Raw genomic sequence first — 27506 nt, forward strand, 5'->3', positions numbered from 1 at the left:
GTGATGGTCGTGATGGTTCGTGATGGTCCGTAATGGTTCGTGATGGCTCGTGATGTGATGGCTCGTGATGGTTCGTGATGGTCCGTAATGGTTCGTGATGGCTCGTGATGGTTCGTGATGGTCCGTGATGGTTCGTGATGGCTCGTGATGGTTCGTGATGGTCCGTGATGGCTCGTGATGGTTCGTGATGGCTCGTGATGGTCCGTGATGGCTCGTGATGGTTCGTGATGGCTCGTGATGGTTCGTGATGGCTCGTGATGGTTCGTGATGGTTCGGGTGGTCCACAGGTTGTTTGAATGGTTCACTAGAGACTTTAAAAAAAGTTTTTTATGACAGACTATACTTTGGCCTTTTTATGAATTACTATAACTTTTTATTATGTACCGTACCATGAGTTTTTATGTCCACCTTTACTATGACATGTTTTAAATACTGTATGATTTTACTGCCTTTTTATTACTTTTTTTATGACACACTAAATTATGGACTCATTATGACATACCATATAATATGATACTTTTTATTATATAATATACCATGAATTTCTAGGACTGTTTGGACAACCATGTATTTTCTGACTTTTTCAAAACATACTATGACTATTTTTCTTAAATCTTTTTAGTATTAAATTCACAAAATGCAAAATCATTCAAATATAAGCCCTCGGAGGATAGATCAGCTCCATCATACCCATCACAGGTAAGCATGTCTGTATTTTTGGGATTTTGAAAGTACATCCATATTTTCTTTGACTTTTTTTGAAGTTACATGAAAATATGTTCAAGTGTTAATATTTGGTGTAAAGATGAAGAAGGGAATGCAGTTTTTGTTTTCAGTAAACAGCAGTGAGTGAGCAGGACTACAGAATAAACCAACCTCAAACTTTTTGTATCGAAACATGAGCACACTGGGCTGTTTATAATCATAAAAAACAGTTCATGGTTATTTAAAGGATCAGTCTACTTATACAATAGTTTTTTTTTTTTTACTCAATCCAGGTAACCATGCAGATGTCTGAAACTTCTGTCTGTAAATCTTCCTGATTCTCTGGATGATCCACAGAGCGGTCGATAGTTTTCAGGATCAACCAGAGAAGCATGGCATCATCTCTGGACAGTTGAGTTTCTCATGTGTGCACCACCGATTCTACTCAGGAGTTTTAAAACCTTTAAAATCTGTAAATGCCGAATCTCAAAAAAACCTCAGCAGGTAAAACAAAAAGTTTCTGTTTGGCCAGAAGCCACGAAGGTTAATTAAAAAAGTACACGTCTTTGTAATTTGTTTTATTTTTTATTTTTTTTAAACTGCAGATGTTTCACACTGCAAACTTCTAGTACAGCTACTGTGCTGTAGCTCAAGGCAATTTTCAATTCAGACTGCAACTCTACAGAATGAAGGGGAAAGTCAAGGACATTCTTTGTTTAGGCACATGATGGAACAGGAGAGGTAGTGAGATACTGTAGCAGGCGGAGAGAAGGGAAAGCTTTTATATTACACAGGGCTCTGTCTAAAAGCACCTCCTCGTTCACTACTTTCTATAGACGGTAATAGACACAGTGAGCAATAAGATGAAATATCATGAAAACCATAAAGGTCAGACAGTGGTTATAGTGTTTAAGATACGTGAGTTATTTCGTGTCCGCCAGGTTGTCTTCAGCTAAATATTTAACCAGCAAACTGGGAATGCTGAATTTCTTATAAAAATATATAAACTGCTCTTTATAATAATGTGACGTTCTCAGGTAAACGTATAAAAGTTAAATTTAAGCTTATAAAACGTATTTGTCTGAATCCAAAAGCACCTTTGAAATTTTCAAAGTAAGGTGTTTTCCATTATCTTTGCATTGAGGCGTTGCACTATGTTACATGTTGCTGGCATCATTTAAACATTACATAATGGCTCCAAAATCATCCTGTTATTAATACAATTGTTTCCTTTCTGATTTAAAGCTTGGCTACCTGAGAGTCAGAGATTTAACTGTTGACTTGTAGTCAGATTCAGTAAAAAAACATTCAGCTTAACCCGCAGTTTAAAGCCACCCAGCTAAGTAAAAAAAAAAAAAAAAAAAAGTTTGGCTGTGTTTTACGGAACTCAAATGTTTCCGTGGACTGAGTTGCGGAGAATCCGGAGGCGGGACATGACCTCATCCCAGTCCAGGTAGGCGCCCTCCAGGTGCCGCGACCTGTCGGGTCTGCTCCTGTAGGTCCTCCGGCCGTGCAGCAGACGCCAGTTATCGAAGGTCAGTACGTCACCTGCAATACGACAACACCAAAACATCAGTCACGAAGGTAGGAGGTATTATTTCATTTGATTAGTGTCAATGGAAGAATGCTTCTTGGCCTTGGACGTAACAATCAGTTCCTACTGTAGGTAGTAAACCAGTTAGCCTGACATTTCAACGTTAGCATTTTACGCTAAAGCAGATAAACACTCCTAGATCAATTTATACACTTAGTTTTTTAAAAAGAAGGTTAAAAGAAGACATCCCCCTCCAAACTATTTCATTGCTAATACATCTCTCTTATTACAGCTTACAGCAGTTTGACAGTCCTGCTTTGTCTTAGTTACAGTTGCTAAGCTGTGATTGGACAAAAGGATTCAAGGATAATTTATTGCCATTATGCAACTCAAAAACAAAATACAGCTCTAACGTATTTGCCACATGGGTAAAAACATGAAAAACCACATGTAAACAGCGTGCCGTTGGACGACTTGTCCTAACAGGTTTGTTTGAAGGCTCTCAAGGACGCGTCATCAGGATGGATGCGTTCCAACACGGAGGCTTGAACCCTTTGTCTCCCTCATAACGGCTCCATCCTGTTACCCTCTGACGGCCGTGATGTCTCGTACTATATCACTTCATCTCTGTCCCATGATGCTGCAGACTCTTTGCACAGCAGTGATTATTTAGAGAGGGTTACAGCACACTTGAGCTGATTTGTTTTGGTTCCACAGTGACAGACGTGACATTGACTCTGTGATGTCATCGTGACCTTAATGACAAAGATGTTGCAGCACGTCATCGTACCGGTCCAGGATCTGTTTACTACAAGCCTGAGTATCTATAGCTGGAGAGCTTTAATGCTGCATCGGGAGAGTCTACACTGACCTGGCATCATTTTGTAGGTGACCATGTTCTCCCGTCGGTTCATGATGTCCACGTAGGCCCTCAGTGCTCTGTAGAAGGGCTGGACCTGATGCACGGGGAGGTCCAGCACCGAGTCTCTGGTGGCGTTGTTGTAGTTTATCCTCACAGCTCGGCCCTCGGCATTAACTCTGCTCAGAGGGGAGGAAGAATGAGGACAATGTCAAACTAACAGAACTCATGAGTTTTAGAGGTGAAACTGTGAGTGGATTCATTGGAACAATTTTCATAAGGGATAAATCATTTGAAAGAAACATTAAGCAGACGTGCCAAATTCATTTGTAGGACTGGAACTGATGATTCTTTTTAAATTAGCGATTAATCTGACAAAATCTGGATTAGGTATATCAAATATCAGAAAATAATGAAAACCAATGGGGATGGTTTTTAATATTTAACTGTTGCAGAGTCCACAAAACTAGCAATTTTGGCACTTTGGGTTCTGGGAAACCTGACAATATATTTTCACTATAGTCCCAAGGATTCATCAATTAATCAAGAAAATAATCAATAGATTCATCAAACATGAAAATAATCATTTTGTTCCAGTTTTATAACCCAGAAAGGATTTGAAGGCATCTTTTATTTACTGGACTGAGAGAGGTTCTTTAGACCCAAAAAAAAAAAAAAAAAAGTGTTCTCTGCATAGATTTAAGTGTGTGAATATCTATTTCTACCATTTACTGGACACATAAATTAAATATCAACTGATCTTGTTCGTTATTTTAATGCTTAAGGTACACTACGTGGACAAAAGTATGTGTACAAATGGACATTAGAACTAAATATGATTGTTAAAACAATATATATTATTATGCAGGTTTCAGAGAGCACACAGAGGATTTTTGTACATAATAATTCTGAACAGCAGATGGCAGTGTCCCATTTCAAATCACACACACAAACTCCACTGCATCTTTCTTTTTTTTTTTAATGCACGTCATTTAGATTCTTGCAAGGTCTGAGCTTGAACACAGAGATAGTAAACGTGTGTGTGTGTGTGTGTGTGTGTGTGTGTGTGTGTGTGTGTGTGTGTGTGTGTGTGTGTGTGTGTGTGTGTGTGGGAATAAAAAGAGCTGATCTGAGAGGCCGTCTTACTCGATGATGCTCTTCTTGGACTGCAGCATGAAGTCGCAGTAGTCCATCCCCATGTCGGTGAAGTCCACGTGGACCGAGCTGAGCGTCCTGAAGGCCTCTGGGTCTTCCCTCTGCAGCAGCTCGGCCATGTGGAAGCCGTCCACCATCTCGCTCTCCCCTCCTTCCTCCGCCTCGCTGATGCAATGCAGCAACTGCACCTACAAAAGCCCAACGCGCACAAATGCTCGTTTTTACAACTCTGAGGACATAAAAGCCCAACGCCAGCAGTCAAGACAAACCTTAAAAAGCGGCACATGAATGCATAAGTGATTCCAGATCTGTTTAGTGGCGTTTAATCCTCTAAATAGACCATATAAGTCCGATTTTTACTCACTCCAGGTGCAAAGTGCAATGCAGGGTAGTCTGTGTGGAGGCTGAGCTTTCCTGAAGTGTAGGCTACATTGTTTGCCATGTATTTGTCCTGGACCTGCCATGTGTGCCTGAAGACAGAGATAACATTCATTAATATGCTCCCGGTTAATTATTTAACTTTGGCTTTAGAAGATAAAACGCGACAAAAAGAGAGAAAAAAGGAGACGGGACGACATGAACTTTGCGTGGATCCCTGCGGGGTTAACCCGGGCAGCTCCACAGGAGTCCTCAGACTGAAGTCTCTGAAGGAGATACTTCATTGAGATGCGGAAGGAGCCGAGCGCTAATGAGGTAAAGCTCTCTTCCGCGTTCTGTTTGCACGCTGCGTTTGGATGCCAGACTCGTAAAACAGTTTGGTTTCTCTGATGGCAGGCCTTCAGCTTCAGTGTCTTTACTTCCAGCAGTATGAGCTCATCCACTGGCAGCAGGAAGGCTTTAAGCTCCAAACCTCTGTTCTGACTGAGTGCACCAGGTAATTCCTCTGGGTTGAAAAAAAAAAAAAAAAAAAAAGCTGGAATGCTCTTTGGTTGTTTTCCCCCGCTCTCTGTCCTCAAGTAATCAGCACCGCGGTAAGTCAAAGTGATGAACTCTGGTTAACAGACACTCTCTATTCTTCACCATGGAAACTAAATGAATCAAAGCTACAGATAATTGACCAGCGGGAACTTTTTTTTTTTTTTTTTTTTCCTAAACTTTAACGTGGTTAAGTGAGAATCTGAGAACATCTTTCATCAAAACTGTTTTTTCTGCTTCCCTGGAGAAGGGATGTAAATAAAAAGGTCTTTTTTATTTTTTACTAATAACACTCTCTGGGCTCTGCTTCAGTTCAAATATGATCTGTGGAAACATTTTTTTTTTTGCTGTTCAGGATTTAGTGGGGAGTCGGATTATTAAACAGCGGCTTGGCTGAGGATGACGAGAGAAAGAGTTTTACCCGTAGAACGTCAGCCTCAGATAGCCGACCCTCTCGGCGAGTCTGGCCACGACGCCCTGCTCTGTCGACGCCCCCTTCAGGTGGACGACGCCGACGCGGCGCAGCGCCAAGAGCCAGTCCAGAGCGGCCTTATCGTCTCGGAGGACTTCCTGGTAGTCGGCCGTGGGAATGCGCAGCTTTGAGTCCCAATGATAACGCTCTGAAATGAGACGAGAAAGAGAAGACGGGGATGAAACTTCACAACATCTTAGTGGAGGTTTATATACATACAGCGGCTTCTTTTCAGTTTTTGTGTGTCTGACAAGTCCTGTAGCTGCTCTGTATCACTCCAACTTCATCAGAGGTTACATTCATTTTTTTTTCTTTTCCACACAATATACAGTACCAGTCAAAAGTTTGGACACACCTTCTCATTCAATGGTTTTTCTTTATTTTTATTTTTTTCTACATTGTAGATTAATATTGAAGACATCCAAACTATGAAGGAACACATATGGAATTATGTGGTAAACAAACAAATGCTCAACAAACCAGAATATGTTTTATATTTTACATTCTTCAAAGTAGTTGAATGAGAAGGTGTGCGTTATAAACCTGTGTTAGCTTCTTGTTGCGTGAAAACCTGCATTTTCTTCTCTAAACGCACATTTCACTCCGTGCCACATTAATACAATCCCAACAAATATTTCGTTGAGGTAGTGATATTTCCAGGTTTTTGCATAGGCATGAATTAAAAACCACATTCACAAAGACGCTTAATGTTTTCACTAAAGATATTTGGTTGAGCAGAACCACCCAGGTGTGCAGCAGTAACAGGCTACAATATAAAGCATGCCTATTCCCTTACATTTTCACGCGTCACTTTTAGGACACATTCTTTTCCCCGAGAGGACGGAAAGAAAGTTGAATAATGTGCGGTAAGAGCTGTCTGCTGTGCTGAAGGCGAAATAAATCGAGCGCACACACTTTCTCCCGCATAAAACACACCACGAATGTGTGTGGCAATTCAAGCTTAAAAATAAAAGTAAATATTATAAAATAGTGTCACAAAAAAGCAAAATATTCATTAATAACTTCATTTTTGGTCCCCTGTCTCTTTCATTTGACACGTTGCCAATGCACACGATAGTCTGCTCACTTCACGATGAATAGCTCGCTGAGAAAAATAAATCAGTCCGTCTCCGTCAGACAGACAGAAGTGGAAAAAATCCTCCCACTGCTACCCACCCAGCTGGCTCGACTCCTTTTTTCCATGCAGTCCGTCTCCAGCGACTTCCACAGAAACAGCTGCTTAGTGCATTGCAGGAGAAGGAGGCAGACGGGGGTTTAGGTGAGGAGATTGTGTACCTGCCTGATGTTTGTGTCTCTTTTTCCAGTACCAAACAACTTTAAAAAAAACAACACATAAACTTTCCGAATGGCTGCATCATAAAACACGTTGCAAGGCTAAAAGTCTGCAGGACACACAGCGAGGCGAGTTCTCTGAACTTCATGCAGAATTTATCATCGTCAAGTGCGTAAAACGTTGAAAGACAAAGTGACCGTTTGCTCTGAAGGCCATAAAGATTAACAGTTTTAACAAACAGAGTGGGCGTGGAGGCAGAAAGCACACCGAGATGTAACGTCGGTCAGAAACACAGTGATAATCATGACTCGCAGACCTCCCTCCAGGCTGTTGTCACAAACCATCAGCTTCTGGCCGCACAGGTCAAAGTGTCAAGAACACCCCCCTCCTCCAGCTTGTTAAAGCTTGTCAAGAAGGCGGAGGGCAAACAAAAAGCAGGGAATCAGAAACTGGGGCAAAGGTCAAGCCTCAATGTTACAACTGGTCTTGTGAAACTGGATCCTGATGGTTTTGTTTTGCGCTCCCTGGTTCAGGGTGTCACCGGTGATAAAGAGGCTGCTCGACTCCCATTGTGAACACGCTTCGCTCGCTGTCGGGTGAGTTCACACTGTGGCTGGACGGCTTCGACACCAGAGGAGAACTTTGCACGGATGTCTTTCTCCTTATCTTGTAATCAGATCCTCACATGTGTTTGTTTTAATAGAAAAAGGCTGATTCACAAATCTTAGATGTGAAGGATCAAAAGATTTTTTTTCTCGCAGTCTCTTCTCAGCTCTCAGAAGATTAAAAGAACAAATAAGAGATTTGTCATCCGAACTGCTGTAGATGCACATCTGGTCAGATTTAAAGCCGATAAAACAGAGCTTCAAAGTTTGACAGTAACATTCATTTAAATAATATACTTAAGTAGAGTTTTGAAGTACTTCCCATTCTTCTACTCCACCTCAAGTCCAAAGGAAATACAGTTTTCCACTCCAATTAATCAACAGATTACGTTTTTCAATCCAAAACAAGTGATTTATTTAATGAATATAATGTATTGCATCCTTAGATTATGATTTTGTGGACCTTTGATCTTGTTGGTTGTTGAAAGGTTCTGATTTTGCTTGAATGCGTCTGTTTCGTCATGATTTTACAAGGTTTTTATGTTGTTTATGCTGCATTATCATATATGTGATTTAACATTGTTTTGTCTGCTTTTTATATTTGTTAAAATGCGTATATCTTAATGCATTTGTATAAATAATCCAGTGACGTAATATACTGACTTTTATATGACTTTTATATGACATTTTACTGATGTTATTTATGTACTTTTACATAAAGTGCTTTTAATAAATTTATAATCACTGCTCTCACAGAGTTGTTTTTAGCGACAGCAGGCAGCTGTTTTTTTTTAAAGACTCAATAAAACAGAGTCCACTACCTGCTCAGCACCAAACCACAAACAGACATCTAGTGACTAGCTGGTGAACAAAGTGGAGCATTTAGCAGCTAAAGAGCCAGATATTTCCCTCAGGAGTGGGTGGAGACCAAAAACGGAGTTAAAAGAGAGTCATTATATTAGTATGATTAAATTATTATAGATTTACATTCAACAGGTGGCAAGAAACACAACTCATGAGAGATAACGTTGCTCTGTAAAAGCTGAGTGTGTGAATAAGCGACTGTTTGCATTGTTGTGTTTACAGCTCGTTTTAACTTGTGTCTTAGTGCAGGTTTAGGTTAATACGTGTTAAATCCGTGTGGTTTTCACAGGATGGACTTCTTGTACGGACGCCTCTGACAGTCTGACAAGAGAGTGTATGTGCATAAGTCCCTCTCCTGTTCCCCCCCCCCCCTCGGTCGTGGTTTGCTCCAGTGGCTTTTCCAGATGAGGAAACCCGAAGCCGCGGCTCCGTCTGCTGTCAGCCGGCTCATGGCAGTTTGGGGGCTCCTCTGTTTAAGCTCAGAGGGCAGCGTCGCTTTCTTTCTCCCTCTCTCTCTCTCTCTCTCTCTCTCTCTGCAGCTGTGAGCTCCGTTTCAAACCACTGCACTTATCCAGAGAGCTTTTGTTTTGACTTGGTTAAGTTTTATCACAGAGCTGGGATCAGCACACTTCAATGGGCCGCCCGCATGTGGAATGCACAGCGGACGGCTCGGAGGCAGGAACAACCTTTTTTTATTTTTGTTGTTGTATTGTTTAAAAGAATAGGCTTTATAAATTAGTTTCAAGCTGTTGTTTATACTAAAAAGGACATTTTAGACATTGTCCTGAAACAAAATAGAACAAGATTGATGTCATTTGCAACCTGATCCCCAATTATTACATTCTTGGATATTTATTTAGTGATGTTTCAGTATCAATAAAGCCAGTGGTGGAATATAACTAAGTAGTATACAGATTTTAGGGTTTGTTCATTATCTGACTGTTTCCATTTCATGCTATTTTATACTTCTATTGTGCTTTTTACACGTCTAGATTTATGTGACAGCTGTGACACTTTACAAATTAAGATTTCATCCACAAAACATATGATGACATTTTTATAGATTAAACCACCGACAAGTAGCTATATACATAAGACTTAAATACATAAATAGCTGCCTAAACCAACTAAAACTATAATGTTACTCATTAATAATGATAATTAAATAATATTAAATGCAAAAGTATATTATATTATTGTAATAATAATATGATTTACAAAAGAATAACACTCAATAAGCCATTGTTTTTCATTTGCTATAGTTTCTTTTGATACTTTAAAATACATCTTGCTCATAACATTTATGTACTTTTCCTTAAGTGAAATATCTCACTATTATAAAGCATCTTTTGACTGACGCTCTCATTAATCACACAGCAATAAATCATTAACACCGTTTCGTCTCTGTTAACGTGTGTTAAGTGAATACAGATGACTTAAACCAGGTTTTTTTCAACCCACAACTCTGCTTGTTAACAGCTGCAAGAACAAAGTCTGCTTAATGATTATTGATAAGTGTCCTTGAGAAGACATAGCAGCCATTACATTCCCATACGGCCACACTCATTAGTGTTCATTTGTTACGCAACTTGCTTAACTTAATTAGCCTCCCGAACTTAGAGCAACTAAATGACTTGTTTTAAAGAGGTAATGGCACCGTCTTTGGTAACTGGGTGTTGTTTATATCTTTATAATTTATCAGCTAAAATCTGCATATGCCAAACATATTTATTTTTAAACTTTTTGTGTCTTCTGGGAGGATTTAGATCGTTTTGAAGTAATTAAAGAAAGGGCTTTACTTGTAAAGTTTCAAAAGAATCCTTTTTTTTTTCTTTAAACAGACCCATAAATAAGAAACTGTGTTCCTACTTATGTTCCAGTCAACAATTGTGTTTGTGTTTTCACAGTGTGCATAATGTGTGTGTGTGTGTGTGTGTGTGTGTGTGTGTGTGTGTGTGTGTGTGTGTGTGTGTGTGTGTGTGTGTGTGTGTGTGTGTGTGTGTGTGTCAATGGAGCTGCTGGAAAACACCCTCCACCCTCCACCCACTCAATAAACACACCTTTATCTATGAAACATACCTGGATGACAGAGCAGCCAACCTCTGCACTCCCAGTTTGGAGGAGACAGAGTGAGCAGTGTTGTCTCACTGGAGAGCTGCAGTCCCACCACACACACACAAACACACACACACACACACACACACACACACACACACACACTAATCCAAACACAAGCCTTTCTCCATCAGCAACTTTAGCTTTCCCCCAAAATTCTACTGAGCTTTGCAGCAGTTTGTCAAATGATGTCCCCGTTGCCAACTTATACTCGATGCTTTCAGTCGGATTCAAAGCGCCAAGCAGGAGATTTAGCTTGACAGAGAACTAAAAAAAATCCAATCATTTTAATCAGAAAGCTTTCCATGCAGTCTGATGTAAAAGGTGTTGAAATTTCAAAAGAGACGACTCAGAGAAAAAGGATTTAACCCAAATGTAGTTGAGCCGTGAACAAATTACAGGAATATACAGTTAAAATAACTCTGTGTGAGTGAAAAATAGTTAAATAATTTTTTGCAAAGAGGCCTAATTACTCTGGAAAGAGACATCTGATATGTGGAAGCTTTGGCTGACCACCGCTATGTTTGACAAATCTCAATCTAGCACACTTCACAATCATAAAAGCTCATTTAGACAAATTAACTTTTAGAGTTTAGATTCCTCAAATTCCTGGCAGGTTTATAACACACCACATGTACACGTGTTTGTAAGCACGTGTTTCGAAAAGACGGCGCTGCTGAAGCTGTAAATGATGTGTGAACCGACTGTCAGGCTTGGAAAACAGTTTTTCCACAGATGGACCTCCGAAAGTTTTTGTTTTCCAGGGAGCCCTTTTTGTCAACCGATGAGTGATGACATCGAGGGTTAAATTGAGACCAGATGGCAAAGTGAGAAACACCAGCCGGACGGAGCAAATCAGCTGCTACTCGAGTTAAATCGCTTAAACCTTTCTCTATTGCACCTAAACGTGTGAAGGAATGTGCAGATATAAGTGCTTTGCAAATGACTGACACATTTATGTGAGTGGTAAAATAATGTGAGAGATTACTTTGAAGTAGAATCTACAACTTAATGTAAAAAAAAAAGGGAAAAAAAGTTAAAATAAAGATTTAAGTTTAAATAAGAATTTAATGGCATAAAAATGCAAAGAATTGAATGTTTCCAACCACTCATGTTGTAGTTTAGTTTCATGTCTTTCCAAAATGTCATCACTTTATAATTTTATCCTACTAGATATTTGTGAATAAATTGTTTTAATTAGCATATCAATTCTTGACTTATGGGCAAAAATTCTGAGGGACATTTCACCACCCAATTCTAAACAGTTCATCCTTGATTCCAAGTGGATGTTTGTGCCAAATTGGAAGAATTTGCCAACGGTGTTTACTGAGATATCTTGTTTACGGGACCGGATGTACGGACGGATCTGAAACCTTAAAGGATACGGCTACAGATTTGGGCAGCTCGCGGAGGGAAAGAAACGGCTTCAAACTGACTAAAAGCCGGGCTAAAAAAAGAGTTACATGTACATTTAAATATACCAGCATGCACCATTTTCAGTTGTAGGTCCTTGGGCAGGCTGTCCGAAATAATAAACTCAAATACATATGCAGAAATCGAGAGAGGACGGTCAAACTGTTCCAGTGCTTGTCATAAATGTTCATCCGTCCACAAAGAGTGCAATCAAAGAATCCATGTGAATATGGGCAGACAGAAACAACATCACTGACCTTCATGGCTAAGTGGACGTGGAAATTATGATTTGAACTTAATGGTTTGGAACATTAGAGCTAAAAGCTGCAGAACAACATGTTTTTATCATGCACTTTAAAACAATTAAAGCTCATCAAAAGTACTATTCTCCATATATTTTTAGTTAAATCCCTACAAAAACAAGCAACACGAGATAAGCCCTTGAAAATGGGAGCGATGTTTGCTCTTTTTCTGGTCCTCAGGCCGTAGAGTACTGGGTCAGGATAAATCAAGTGATTACACTTGTCAGAGTCTGCTATAGCTCATCTGTCTTTGTTGTTATCTAAAAGTATTAACTACTGTAGGAAACAGTGCAGCAGTCTACTATAAAGTACACACTGCTGGAATATTTTCCACCTTGTATCTGGGGCAGGCATGGCCTTCGTCAGACCTCCGACTGCTTCACAGAGATTCTCACAATGTTAGGATTGATTAAGACCAGATAGTTGAGGTAAAGGCGTGGTGGAGTGCCAGGGAATGTATTGAAGGACTAATCTACAGCTGGAGATAAGATATTAAAAACTTTTTCACGTTTTTGGCTGCGACTAGTAACGAGGGCTCTTTTGTTTTGGCAGGTCAGAGGAAGATGTAACAGAACAGCTGTTGCGGTGAGAGAAATCTCATCACACCTTCAGTGTCGACATTGTTTTCGGTCATTTCTTAAAACCTTTTACATTATTTCATTTCATAAAATCTGTCCGGCATAGTGCCTTTCGAAGTTTCCTAGGATTTTACATACTTGCATTGCATGTAGTTGAACTCAACTACACTGTAAGGCGCCACAGACAGACAAACTCTTGTGTCAAAATGGAAAGAATTTACTTTATAGAATAAAAGAAAAAAAGTTATTAAATCTGTTATTATTATACTGTTCACTTTTTACCGATCGCTTCATATGAAAGCGGTATTATTGATCAATACAAGTGTTGAGGCACCAAGGAAACACAATTAAGAACAAAACAAAACTATAACTAGAGAACATTAAGCTTCCCCACTCTGCCTTTATTTTGATATCAACTAAACACCTTTAAAATGTTGTGACGCCCTAATGGGGTTGCGACACTATTGCAACAAAAAAAATCTTACTACAGATAAAAATATAGATTCACAAAGTAAATACAATAACCGCGTTGCTTTTGTGGCTGGTGAAAAGAAGGATTAAATAAATTACATTAAACTGAAGCATCAGTCTAATCAGAAACATTGAGCTCAATTTGAGTTTGTGTTCTGCTACGGATATTAGAAATTAGCAATCTACTGGAGGGACATTAGGTACCATCTGCAGTTGACTAAAGTGAACAAGCAAATCCTTTTAACTTTCTTGTCTCCACATGGTCGACTGCCATTCAACAGCTGCTGCTTGCTGTGTAAAGCCTCAAACATTGACCCGAGGAGCAGAAAGAAGGCCAGTCAGTGGTACTTAACCCCATTAGCACAATTTAATGCAGTTACTCTGAGCGATCACAGCAAACGACTCAACTTGTCGCGGAAATGACATGACATTACGCCTTTACGAGGGCGAGCAATAACAGTTTACTCAATGAGAGAAGGCAAGAAGACAGACTCCTTTTTACAAACTACCAATGTGAGCTGGTGGATAGCTGGGAGCAAAAAGCCTGGGAGCGATGTGTTTGGGCATATTTTCACTTTTTCTAATAATTCATTTAACCCGTTTCAAATCCCTTTTCTAAATACCAGTCACATGAAATTAGTCATGATTCCCTCCCCGACTAAATAAACATGACAAGCGCAAAATGGGAGGCCCAAGACGATGACATGGTTCAGATATGAAAAGCATCTGGCAGGCGTTTGCGTAAATCAATGACAGATTTATCGGTGAAAGGGAAAGTCGTTGGAGATAAGGTCACGAGTGACACAACGTAGATGTCAAGCGGAAACTTTGTATGTCCAAAACCATTTACTTTTTAGGAAATATGACAAACTGTGTTTTTAAATGAACTGAACTACGTCATCGTCAGAGTTGTGCTCTGTGTCTTCCAAGCTCGGACACTTGCATGTGTCATTATATTAGCATTTTTTATCCGAAGCGGCAACTTCCTTTTATAAGAATTGACACCAACGATCACGTGCCTTATATTTGCAATCGTCTACTGTCCAGCAGGGGGCGACTCCTCTGGTTGTATAGAAGTCTATGAGAAAATGACTCTCTTGATTTATTCCCTCAGTAAACATTGTAAACATGAGTTTATGGTCTCAATCTCTAGTTTCAAGTCTTCTTCAATACAGCATGATGTTCATTTAGTAAATGATGCTCCATTTAGAGTCAAACAGACCATAAAGCAGGGTATGCTTTAGGGCGGGGCTACCTTATAATTGACAGGTCGCTACCACAACGCTGTCCAGTGTGAGAGTTGTTTGTGTTTCAAATTTCGTGAACTGAAAACACCCTTTCGTTAATTGAGATAATTTGGTCCGCTACAACGTCTTATTCAGCGTTCTGTTGTACTTAGCTCCACCCTCTCGTGTCCCTTTGGGTTGCAAATAAAAACATGAAACGGACAAACCAATGGATGTTCTCACGATGACTACGTCCACGTCTTATTTATAGCTAAATCAAGCTCAAATGCATTAACAAGGTTTTTCGACCATCGAAAGTTGAGATACATGTTTTGTCCATCAATGAATAGAACGTGAACTCAGCCGCTGAGGTCCCTTTTCCCCAGCAAACCTTCCATATCAAATTGTTAACACTCGAGCTAAATTTGATTAATAGGTACAATACATAGGTTTAACTGAGCATTGAGTTCTGGGCGAGGGGTGCTGTAAAGCTCTTGGTCGAAGCCGCAAGCCACTTTCACCCCGTGCCGTTCCAAGCCGACCAAAACCCAACGATTACGGCACATCATGGAGGAAATGTGGCCGGGGAGGGCCCGCCAGCACTGAGGAGAGGTCGCATTAGGAGATTCTCCCACACCGAGCAGCCGTCCCTGACCCGCCTAGGCAAACCCCCCGGGCAAACTGCTGTTGGGAAGTGTAAAAATCTGTTAAGTTCATTATGAAACTGTGGGAAACACACTTGCCTCATCTCGGTTTACAGCCAGCTGTGCTGTGAGGCCGGGTGGAGATATGAGGTTTTGGTGACAGTTGGAGGATCCAATGGAGTAACGAGATTTAGTCACAGGCTCTTTTTTAATACTTTTCATTGGTAAAGTATTTGTAAAAGCCACAAACTAAAGTAAAGGGTAACCAGTAGCATTGATTTTCTTTGCAAAAAGTCTATATGACAATATGATAGAAGAGACATAAGGGCTCAGCCAGACAGCGCTGATAAGCTTCTGATGTTCAAGGGAGCAACTCAGCATCATCACTCTACGAAAGGTTCATTCAAAGTGCAAATGCCAGCAAGAAACCAGCATGTGTGAAACAGATGTAAGATGAGACATAAAAGTTGTAATGAGGGTGATCGATAAAAACAAATTAATCTGACAGCATGTTTCTCACATAGTAATGGGTTTAATTGACTCAAGATGCCAACTACTCAGTGACCTATGAAGCCCAAGGAAAAATGAATAAATCCTCAAAGTCATCAGGGGGTCATGATAATAAGTGTCCCAAAATTCTTGCCGATCCATGTTGCAGATGTTTAGGGATTTAACAGGATGTATATATGAAGTTATTACAATTCCTCTCAAGGGTAACATGAATGTTTGAATCAAATTTCATGGCAATCCATCCATTATTGAATGGACATTTCCAACCGACAGACCAATTATTATGATTTCCACTGCTTTTCTTGGCAAGACCGGCCCTGTGTTGCACTCAAGCGCTAGGACTGGCCGGGCATCCATGCTCGCCGAGGTACCAGTAACATGATTCATTCGGGTCCTGTGCCCTAACCAACGGGCTACCCTGACAGTTACTACTGGAGATCAATGCCTGGCCTTAACCGATCGTCTCTACCTCAACAAGCTGCGCAGAGCTGGACTTGCCAATTCAATTAAATTTTTTTTGTAAAGCCGAAATCACAAATTTCCTGTGTTCCAGGACCCTCACATTGGAACAGGAGAAACTCCCGCAAAAAAAAGGCCCTTTAAAGGGGAGAAAATAGGAGAGGAGGGATCCCTCTCACAGGATGTATATGATATAAATTAATGAGTAGGAAGCAGAATAATGATGGAAATATTATGACTACTAATAACAACAGCAGCAATGGATATAATGGTAAAATAAGGATAATAAAAGCATTAAGAAAAGCAGTGGGATCCCATAATTACGCCCAATTACCATTGGCAGCCCTGGAGTCACGCCGTTACCTTGACAAAAGAAAAACAACAACCATGCCGTGGACTAAAGTTGTTTCTTGTAGTTCATGTCCTTTGAAAATAAATGCCAATAAAGATTCCTGAATGAAGGCAGGCCCCAAAGGAGAGAGCCCGACTGTTTCTAACAATCTGTTCTTTTGCAAAAATACGTAAAAAGCTAACAAACATGTATGTTAAATTGCTAAAATATAGTGTAAAAACAATAACAACTGTATTTTGGGATACGAGAGACTTAAGAAAATGTGTGTTAACAGCTCTCAGTCTCACACACCAGGCAGTTTGAGGTTAAATTCCTGGTTCCACACACCTACCGGCTCAGGGATTTGTCCGTTCCAAAGGAAGGAAATACTGACAACGGTGAGCTTGTGTTTGGTAAGAACATGCAGATCTGTTCTTGACCCTCACTCTTAAATCAGTTTTCCATATGGCAGAGGCAGAAGGGGGTCTGAATGAGACTCGCATTTGTTTGAATGTCAGCCTTTCAGAAGCGCCACTGCTTTACGCTGTTCCACATGCAGACACATGTGCAAACACAATAAACGAGAGATGTTAACAAATCGCGTGCATCCAATATGCCACAGCAGACATTTTAAATTAAAGGCCTAAATTAAGAGCTGACTGGACGGTTAACATGCATGGAAAGTTTAATTTCATTTAAAAGTATAATCCTCTGTCTGAGAATAATGGAAAACACGTTTCTGTTTATTTCTGTATTTGGGACCGTGCAAAACAGATTTTAAAGTTTTCAATATCACGAAATAAGTGTCCTTGAATAGTACTATTTCCATGTCTCACTCCAGTAATAGCGTCCGCTGTACTACATACTGCGGTTTGGGTTACAGGACTCCATAGAAACCGTAAAAGCAGAAGGAAAAAAACATTAGTTCGGACATAAAAGCGGGAGGTATAGAACAGGCTGGATAATATCCCCAGAGCTCCAATTTTCATATTGACCTCGCAGCGTCCCGCGAGCGCTTAACTTCCTCCGCTGAGAGCGCTTTAACAGGCATACTCGGGCCTGTTAAAGCTAGGTGCACCGCGTGAAAAAGGAAACCGAAATTCAAACTGTGGACTACGCTTCAGTGAGTTAACGTCACAGAGAAGTAAAAGAGAGAGACAACAGGAGCATACAGAGGTGAAGGCTGTTCATCATCCATCTTTTGAGAAAGGGTATTTTTCAGGGGAAAGGCATTTCAGGCTCGCACTCATGAGGAAATAATGAAATCCAGACAGAGAGAGAGAATGTGTCCACATCATCTTGTATTGTGTTTTGATGTTTGAGCTTAGCGGCGTCTTCCAGAAGCACTCCTGGCTTCCAGCTGAGATAGAAAAAAATCTACTTCATATAATGACTATCTGTCTGTCAATCCTGATGAGGGGGGGGATCTGTTTACACTTCAACATGAATGGGAAAGTTCAGCAACACACACACACACACACACACTTAACTCTAATCAGTGTGGAACAGAGCAGGAGCCACTCAGCCCTGTGGGTCCTTCAGGACCACGTGTGTGTGTGTACACAATCCCGACTACAGTCCATCCCCCGCTCCGCTGAAACGCTGCTACCTTGTTCACACAGCTGAGCTTTCTCCTGTGCTGTCTGGCAGACTGTAGAACCTACATGGTCATTGTAAATGTACTGTAAAATGAGTTCTATTTACAGATATTTAGAAGAAAAATAAACTTTCCTTCTTAAGAACCCCGTTATGTTCCTGAGAAAGAAAATGTGTGGAAAGAAGAGTTTCAATTGGAGGCATTTTTTTTTCTTTCTAGGAAAAGTTAGAGAAAGTCCACTCATTTTCATTTACACACACACACACACACACACACACACACACACACACACACACACACACACACACACACACACACACACACACACACACACACACACACACACACACACACACACACGCTTGGCATGTGATTAAATATTTAGTTTCAAATCCAAATATCATTATTTTTTAATTGCCCCTTCTTCACAATTAAGCAATAAACACACCTAATTTGAGGAGTTTTGTCGCTGTTCAGAACAATTAAGGCTTGTTGTCAGCTAAGTCTATTTGAATACGGCAGAATTTGTCACAAAACTAATTATTAAGAGAGGTCATGATGGAAATAATACCAGAAACCTCTGAATTGCATTAAAAAACGATATTTTTTTGTCATTTTACACTGATGTACTTTGTCAAAAAACAACAATAGAGATTAAACAGACACCAAAACATAAAGCAATATAATGAAATGCTGAAATGTGCGTTGGCGTCAAAAAATCTGAGGTCGCCTGGATTTAACACAGATTCGCTTCAATTTTGGTTTTAGATATGAGGATATAGTTGTGGGTTTTGAGGCTAACGGCAAAGGTGTGTATCCAGGGTGAAATATTATGACAGTGTGTAAAGCGTCGTCCGTGATGAACTTCACCGGGCCTGATTGTTTGTTATTAATGTACAAACAGGTAACACTTGCTGCTTGCCAAGCAGACAAATGACTGTTCTCAGATAGCGCTTTGAAAAAGCAGTAAATCATGACAGTGTTTGTTCATCCTGTTAATTCTAAGACAGCTGCGTTGTGATTTATGGCGTCCTATATAAAAAAAAACCATCCCTCTGATCAACAACAGGGTAATCAATTAGAAAGTATTCATTAGTTTCAGACCAGAGCAGTCCAATCAGTATGGGCGTTTGTTTTGTCAGCAGTTTAAATACATTATCTGTATTCATCTTCTATTTATTACTATAGCACTACCGTCTCACCACTTACATACACATTGTAAATACATTTGGGAGGAGATGAGCACTTTGTGATTTTCAGCCAGCAGTTATTCCTACATTTAAGATGTCGTCCTCAATTCGCTCCATGACATGAAATTCTAAAATGCTGTGTTTTACTTTTGAAATTCCGATGGACAACATAAAAGCTGGACTCACCGTTGAGGAAAAGCTCTTCTTTTAAAGCTTGTCTGGCAGCAGCAGAGAAGCAGCGTTTCTTCAGCCACTCTGCGTCAAACACACTGGTGTGCTGGTCGGGCCAAACAATGGACACCTGTGGAGAGACATGAATGCGTATTAATCCCGATTGACCCATCGCTAAGCCCCGCCCCTTCCCAGCGACCCCGTCTAGCTGTCAGAGCTACCATGAAGCCCACACTGTCACTAACTGCATTTATGCCACATGAATAAATGTTATCAAATTCTTGTAAAAAGGTTTTTCAGAAAGAAACAGATAGAAAGGTCTTCTATATGCTTTTGAAGGATATATCCAGGATGTCAAACTGATTCAGCAGAGGAAACAAGTTTAAAAGCACGCTAGCAGCTGACCTATGGCAACCGAGAATGGCGGCTAATTTGGGAGAACAACAAGTCATCAAAAGCACCTCCGCACCAAGTTCACCTGCCATTATTGTTTAAGATGCATGCTGCCAAACGCTTGCTTTGTTATACGTCACACTAGAGTCTGACGCAGTTGTGTTAAACATCAAAACCTCTCAGTACTTTGCTTTTTCAGTGTGAAAAAGCAAAGTACGCGTAACGGTGAATCATGTTTACGGCAATATTCAGAATCTCCGTGTGACAGAAGCTTAGGAACAACACAGTGTCATCTATATATTTATATATATATATATGTGTATATTGAGTATACCTTCAGTAGCTAGCGTTGCATAGAAGTGCTAGTGTAAGTTAATGATATGCTAACATACTGTGCTAATGTTAGCTCCACAGGTTTTTACGTAGGAAGTTTCTCCTTCCAGCCTCTCTGAGTAGCACTGTAACGAAGCATTTAACCATGACGAGATCCAAATCCACAAAACCACCCGGAAAATTAATACAATCTGAAACAATAAATGCAATAAAAGATCTAAATTAAAAGAATGAAAAGATTGGATTACTGTGTCCACCATCTGTTTTTCAATATTTGTTTTTTTGGGAGATGCAGCCATCTGATATATTCTATAGCCACAGGCCAGAATGAAAGCATCGCTGTGGTTCTTAAAACACATGTTTACTATAATACTAGATTATTCAGTGAATCTTTGTACAGGAAATAGTTGTATTCATTTATTGTCGACAGAAGCAAATTAACCACGGTAGCTTGGCAGCACTATCATGTCAAAGCAATCTGATTATAGCTGTGTCCCACTTCAGGGACATCTGAAGGATGCAGCCCACTAAAGCTGGGAGACTTAAAGGTCAGACTGAACGCGTGCTGCTGACAAAATTAGATCGTCTAACCTCACAGTTTATCACCATGCAGTTGCCCTCAAACAGTCAACCAAAGTGTAGATGACATTAGTTAACTGGAACAAATTTCATGAAAGTATAAAACAAAGTTAAACAAAAACAGTTTCAGTAGTAAAGATAACATCAGCGAAGTATCATTTATATAATGATGCGATAGATTCAGAAATAGTGTGATGGCTGTTTTGATGAGTGATTAATCATTAGAGTTTGGTCTGTTAAACATCAGAAAGTAATTCTCTAGAGCTCAAAGGGGTGCTATAAAATGTCTACAGTTAATTTATCTTTAAAAGATGGAACAGTCAAATGACTTAAACTACTTATAGATGATGATGAATTAATTGATTTATAAATTAATGCAACTCTCATGTAATTAAATCTGGACAGAAGTGAGTCAAACCGATAGAATATGAGTAGTACGCACATTGAACTGTATTCCTTGGTTATTTGACAAGCATAATATAAGAAAATGTGGATTTTTGTTAGTTGCTATGGTGACTACAAACAGAAGTGGGGCTGTAAAGTGTTGTTGCGGCTCGAAAACAAGAAAATGAGCCAAAAAACTCGTTACAAGAGAGTGTGGATGAAGCTTTTCATTCTTAGATTTCACTCATTCACGGTGGGTCTCTACACATCGTAACTTTACTTATTAACTGCTCATTGTAGTCTTGCAAAAACTCACCTCAGGCAGTCAACTTGCGGTTAGTCGGTTTATTTTATATGGAAGTTAGCGCGCTACAACGGTCGTTAACAGAACACATAAAAGTATCTGCCATCCTGACATCCTGTTGCATTGATTTGATCTGAATGAGAATGTTCGATCTACTCCTATTCTATTTCTATTGTCAAAACGTTATCTTGCTTAAATTTGTTTAGTGAACTTCATGAACTTCCATGCTCACTATTTGTAGAACTGTTTGTATTGGTCTTGCTGTGGGTGGAGAAGTGTCAACTCTCGACAGCAGAATTTCAAATAGGACCGTAACACAAATACACAAGGTCCCGCCCCCTCCCCTCACCATTACACGCTGAATGGGCCCTTTAACTGCAGCACAGACACATTTTGACATCTTTCATAGTGAGCATAGGCTGTACTTTATAAGCGTGTCTATGAGGTGCCTGTGATAGTGGCTGTGAAATCATACCTTGTGTTGCTCCAAAAGCAAAAGAAAATGTATGTTTTGTTCTAAAAAATTAAACCTATTTTACATAGATTAAAAGTTATTGGTAACGAAAAAAAAATCCATATATATTTTGATAGTTAATGCAACCAAAATGTGTGTTAATATCATCTATTAAAAATTACTTATATGGCGTAATAATTGAAACATTCATCTTTTTTTCTATAAATATACCCTGCCAAACAAGTCTGATAATGGCAGCGGCCTACCTTGTTGTCATTGGTGACCTCCACAACGTCGACTCCTGTGTGGATGTCGAACTCGGACATCAGCAGTTTCCGGGCCTGAGCGGATTCCAGGGTGCACAGCGGACACTGGCAGTTGTCTCTCAGCCAGGTGAACGGGTACAGGCTGTGGCCTCCGTCCTCCCACTCCACCTCCATCATCCGGTCCTCGTCCAAAGCCCGGACGTTCCTCACGGAGTGTTGAGCCAGAGGGAGGGAGGCGGACCCCAGCGTCTGCTGCCCGCGAAGCTGCACTGAAGTCAGGCAAGAGGGTAGTGGACCTGCAGCCCGTCCTGGTCTACGACAAGCCCTCAGAGCCTGGCAGGCCACTGCAGAGGTGCTCCTCTGCAGGGCAGGCCGGGCGAGACGTGAAAATGTACTCATCCACATTTCAGCCAGCTATGTCTCCAGATCAGAGAGGGACACCAGCTCTGTAGTTAATGAGAAAGGGAAACAATAACATGAAGAAAATGGCGTATAATAACAACGTTAACAACATTAGGTAACCCTATTAAAGCTAAATGTACTTATGTCCAAGTATGTCACAACAAATAAATTGTCTGTATGTCACATACTTAAATTGAGAAGGACATAAGCTAAAGTGAAAAAAGCTAAATTAAAAGCAGCAATTTTGGGTAAATTTAATTTGACACCCTATTGAAGAAGCAACTTTTTGGTCCTACAACGTTTTGGCTTTGAACAAAGCCAAAATCATTGGTTACAGTTCAAACTGTGAGCTTTCTCAAGGGGCTTTTGGGAAGTGGTGACTGGCTGTGCCAACCAGAGTATTTTCATAAATCTGTTCTGCTGACTGTGTGTTGGAAAGATCTGGGCAAAGCTGCAGTGCAAAACAGGAGAATCATTTTAAGAAAAACACATATAAGTGTGTTGTGTTTAATAATCCTGCACCTGTGTATGGTTTGTTGAGCCATGTGCCTTATAGTAGCCTCAAAAACTATGTAAACTACAACTAGGGCTGCAAATAAAGGAACTTTCTTGGTGTATTTATATGTTTTTGAGACATCCAAACTATGAAGGAACACATATGGAATTATGTGGTAAACAAACAAATGCTCAACAAACCAGAATATGTTTTATATTTTAGATTCTTCAAAGTAGTTGAATGAGAAGGTGTGTCCAAACTTTTGACTGGTACTGTACATCGAAGGTTTTTCAAGTGTGGGTTACTGTGTCATAAGTACTTGTATTATTGTTGACTTATTGTTTTCTATAGTTCTCTTTTGTGCTTTAGATTTGACCAACAGTCCAACACCCAAAGATATTCAATTATTTATATAATGTTGGGACAAAGAAAAGCAGCAAATTGCATAGTTTAGTTTAGTTTATTTGCACAATTGAAAAAATATAAAAACATAACATAGATAAATAATATTACAGTGCAGGAAGAGGCACAAAGCCTCCACCTATATATAATAGTTTCTGTCTGTATATATAATATTTCAGTTACTGTGGATTCTTTACTGTTTTTTTATTGCTCATTTGCTTATTTATAATACTTATTTTTGATATTGTTTTTTTACTATATCTCTTGTTTGCACTATCCTCTCTGCTGCTGTAATCCTGTAAATTTCCCCGCTGCGGGACTAATAAAAGGATTACCTTATCTTATCTAAAAGAATCTTATAAATAAAAATACACAAATAAAAAAAAATATATTGATATCATATATAATAAGAATATTTGTATTGCATTAAAGAACAAGGTCTTTTCTGTAGTCTTTAAAAATCCAACACATGCTCTATATTTGTCCTATAACTTTAAAAAATTTTTTTTTAAAGTTAATTCCAGTGATGATCTGAGATGCAGTGCCCCAGCAGTAATATATATATATATATATATATATATATATATATATATATATATATATACAAAAGTTTGGACAAACCTTCTCATTCAATGGTTTTTCTTTATTTTTATTTTATATATATTTTTTTTATATATATATATAGTACCAGTCAAAAGTTTGGACAAACCTTCTCATTCAATGGTTTTTCTTTATTTTTATTTTATATATTTTCTTATTTTATATATATATACAGTATGGTGACTAGAATTAAGCTTTTTAGCAGGCCAACATCTGCTAAATAGCATTGAAAACATAAGGAAATAAATTAGAAATAAATGGTTCTAGATACAAATTGGCATTAAACAAAATCTGAGAAATTATCCTCTGGGGACCTTGAATAATATATAAAACAGTTTTCCTTTAAAACCTCCCAGCACTGTGACGTCACAGGTCAGCACACAACATGTTGTTAAATCCAATAAAAAAACAAAACAACAAAAAAAAACCAGAAGAAGAGTTCCTAACTACTGATAAACACGTGTGTGTGCAGCTGTTAGTCGACAATTAATAGAAGCGAAGAAAAGAAAAGTAGGATTTAGTTGACGCATGCGCAGACGTTCACTTCCGGGTTCCAGAGCTAACAGCGAAGCTAACACGCTTCTCTCACAGCTATAGGTTTTTTAAAGCTTTTTAAGAGCTCATGCCTTTAAAAACAAAGTGCCACGTGACTTGAGCAGGTAAACAGACGTTCACGTTACCTGTTCAGGTAAACTTTGGACGAGAGTTCCCCCCGCGAGCGTGGCCTCGCGTCAACAACACGGAAGCGGCTGTCACAGGGAGAAAGTAGGGGAAAGGTCGAGACCGTACCAGGTGACGTCATCGCTGAAAGCGCGCCGTCGTTGCCAGGGGAACAGACTGTGCTGTTGGCATGGTGATGATCTGAGATGCAGTGCCCCAGCAGTTATATATGTATATATATGTGTATATATATATATATATATATATATATATATATATATATATATATATATAAGATATAAATGTGTTCCAGATATATATATATATATTATATATATATATATTTATATATATTAATATTTTTAGCAGGCCAATATTTGCTAAATAGCATAAAAAAAATAAGGAAATAAATAAGAAATAAATGGTTCCAGATAAAAAAAAAAAGTCTGAGAGTTTATCCTCTGGGGACCTTGAATAATATCCAAACGGAACATTAACACCATATTCAATGGATGAAAGAAGAAATAATACATAATAATGATTAATCTGATATACAGTACCAGTCAAAAGTTTGGACAAACCTCATTCAATGTTTTTTCTTTATTTTTATTTTATATATTTTTTTATTTTATATATATACAGTACCAGACAAAGGTTTGGACACACCTTCTCATTCAATGGTTTTTCTTTATTTATATTTTTATTTTATATATTTTCTTATTTTATATATATACAGTATGGTGACTAGAATTAAGCTTTTTAGCAGGCCAATATTTGCTAAATAGCATTAAAAAATAAGGAAATAAATAATAAATAAATGGTTCCAGATAAAAAAAAAAAAGGCATTACCAAAATCTGAGAGTTTATCCTCTGGGGACCTTGAATAATATCCAAACGGAACATTAACACCATATTCAATGGATGAAAGAAGAAATAATACATATTAATGATTACTCTGATATACAGTACCAGACAAAGGTTTGGACACACCTTCTCATTCAATGTTTTTTCTTTATTTTTATTTTATATATTTATATTATATATATATACAGTACCAGTCAAAAGTTTGGACACACCTTCTCATTCAATGGTTTCTCTTTATTTTTATTTTTATTTTATATATTTTTTTATTTTATATATACATACAGTACCAGTCAAAGGTTTGGACACACCTTCTCATTCAATGGTTTTTCTTTATTTTTATTTTTATTTTATATATATATCTTTTTTATATATATACAGTACCAGTCAAAAGTTTGGACACATCTTCTCATTCAATGTTTTTTCTTTATTTTTATTTTTATTTTATATATTTTCTTATTTTATATATATACAGTATGGTGACTAGAATTAAGCTTTTTAGCAGGGCAACATCTGCTAAATAGCATTGATAAATAAAATAAATAAGAAATAAAAGGTTCCATATAAAAAAAAAAGGCATTACCAAAATCTGAGAGTTTATCCTCTGGGGACCTTGAATAATATCCAAACGGAACATTAACACCATACTCAATGGATGAAAGAAGAAATAATACATAATAATGATTACTCTGATATACAGTACCAGACAAAGGTTTGGACAAACCTCATTCAATGTTTTTTCTTTATTTTTATTTTATATATTTTTATTTATATATATACAGTACCAGTCAAAAGTTTGGACACACCTTCTCATTCAATGGTTTTTCTTTATTTTAATTTTATATATTTTTTTATTTTATATATATATACAGTACCAGTCAAAAGTTTGGACACACCTTCTCATTCAATGGTTTTTCTTTATTTTTATTTTTATTTTATATATATATATATATATATATATATATATATATACAGTACCAGTCAAAAGTTTGGACACATCTTCTCATTCAATGGTTTTTCTTTATTTTTATTTTTATTTTATATATTTTCTTATTTTATGTATATACAGTATGGTGACTAGAATTAAGCTTTTTAGCAGGCCAACATCTGCTAAATAGCATTGAAACATAAGGAAATAAATTAGAAATAAATGGTTCTAGATACAAATTGGCATTACCAAAATCTAGAGAATGCACCATTCACATCATGTTAAATAGATGAAAGAGAAATAATACATAATAATGATTACTCTGATATATCATGAAGGTTGCCCATGCAATAGATATTTTCACGCTGAACCAAAAATTAGGAAGATTAGGAAATGTAAGATCAAAAACTTTTATGGCAATCCTTCCAAAAGTTAACATATATAAAATTGAAAAAAAGTGGTGTCTAAGCCAGCTAAAAACTCGGATATAGACTAAAGAAATTACTTATTTAATGAATTAGTCAGACATCAGACAATTACTTGCTATTCTGAAGATCTGAATTGTTTTTAAGATAAGATAACATAATCCTTTAATAGTGGGGAAATTACAGGATTTAAAGCAGCATAGGGTATAGTGCAAACAAGAGACAGTAAAAAAAAAAAAGATCAAAACAAGTATTATAAATAAGCATTAAAAAACAGTAAAGAATCCACAATAACTGAAATATTATTGTTATTTATCTGGTAAAACATATATGACAGTAAATGGAATATCTTTTGGTTTTGGACTGATAGTTGAATAAAACAAAGAATTTAAGGACACCACGTTGGGCTTTGGGAAAATTGTATTCGTCACTTATCATTATTTTCTCACATTGCTAAATTAATCAAGAAACTGACCTACACATTAATCCAAAGTGAAAGTAATGTAAATAAAAATCTGTGTTCAGTCATACCTCAAACCTTTCAGATTTCCTCCTCAGGTACCTGGAAGATGACCAGTACGTCCACTAAGTGGATGTGCAGAACCTTCT

At 38.3% G+C, this 27506-nt stretch overlaps 1 protein-coding gene across 2 annotated transcripts; it reads right to left on the reverse strand.

Moving 5' to 3' along the window:
• Nucleotides 1-1288: 1288 nt before the first annotated feature.
• bbox1 (butyrobetaine (gamma), 2-oxoglutarate dioxygenase (gamma-butyrobetaine hydroxylase) 1) lies at nt 1289-27506 on the reverse strand. 2 transcript variants are annotated; one of them, XM_054614672.1, is made up of 8 exons: nt 27429-27506; nt 22124-22569; nt 19426-19540; nt 5590-5788; nt 4618-4723; nt 4245-4441; nt 3111-3277; nt 1289-2253 (listed from the first exon to the last, which is right to left on the reverse strand). In XM_054614672.1, the coding sequence occupies exons 2-8, from the start codon at nt 22526-22528 to the stop codon at nt 2093-2095; spliced, it is 1350 nt and encodes a 449-aa protein (XP_054470647.1). In that variant the 5' UTR covers nt 22529-22569; nt 27429-27506; the 3' UTR covers nt 1289-2092. The 2 variants fall into 2 exon arrangements, with proteins under 2 accessions (XP_054470647.1, XP_054470646.1); XM_054614671.1 differs by lacking the exon at nt 27429-27506 and adding an exon at nt 24704-24792.

Source organism: Anoplopoma fimbria, chromosome 2, assembly GCF_027596085.1.
Source record: "Anoplopoma fimbria isolate UVic2021 breed Golden Eagle Sablefish chromosome 2, Afim_UVic_2022, whole genome shotgun sequence".
Lineage (NCBI taxonomy): Eukaryota > Metazoa > Chordata > Actinopteri > Perciformes > Anoplopomatidae > Anoplopoma > Anoplopoma fimbria.

Excerpts from the sequence above, each read along its gene's own strand:
- bbox1 (XM_054614672.1), bottom strand. The coding sequence starts at position 22,528 with ATGTGGATGAGTACATTTTCACGTCTCGCCCGGCCTGCCCTGCAGAGG. Across the intron at positions 4,442-4,617 it reads CATTGCACTTTGCACCTGGA|GTGCAGTTGCTGCATTGCAT; the intron begins GTGAGTAAAAAT and ends GGGCTTTTGTAG. Across the intron at positions 2,254-3,110 it reads CACCTACAAAATGATGCCAG|GTGACGTACTGACCTTCGAT; the intron begins GTCAGTGTAGAC and ends GTCGTATTGCAG.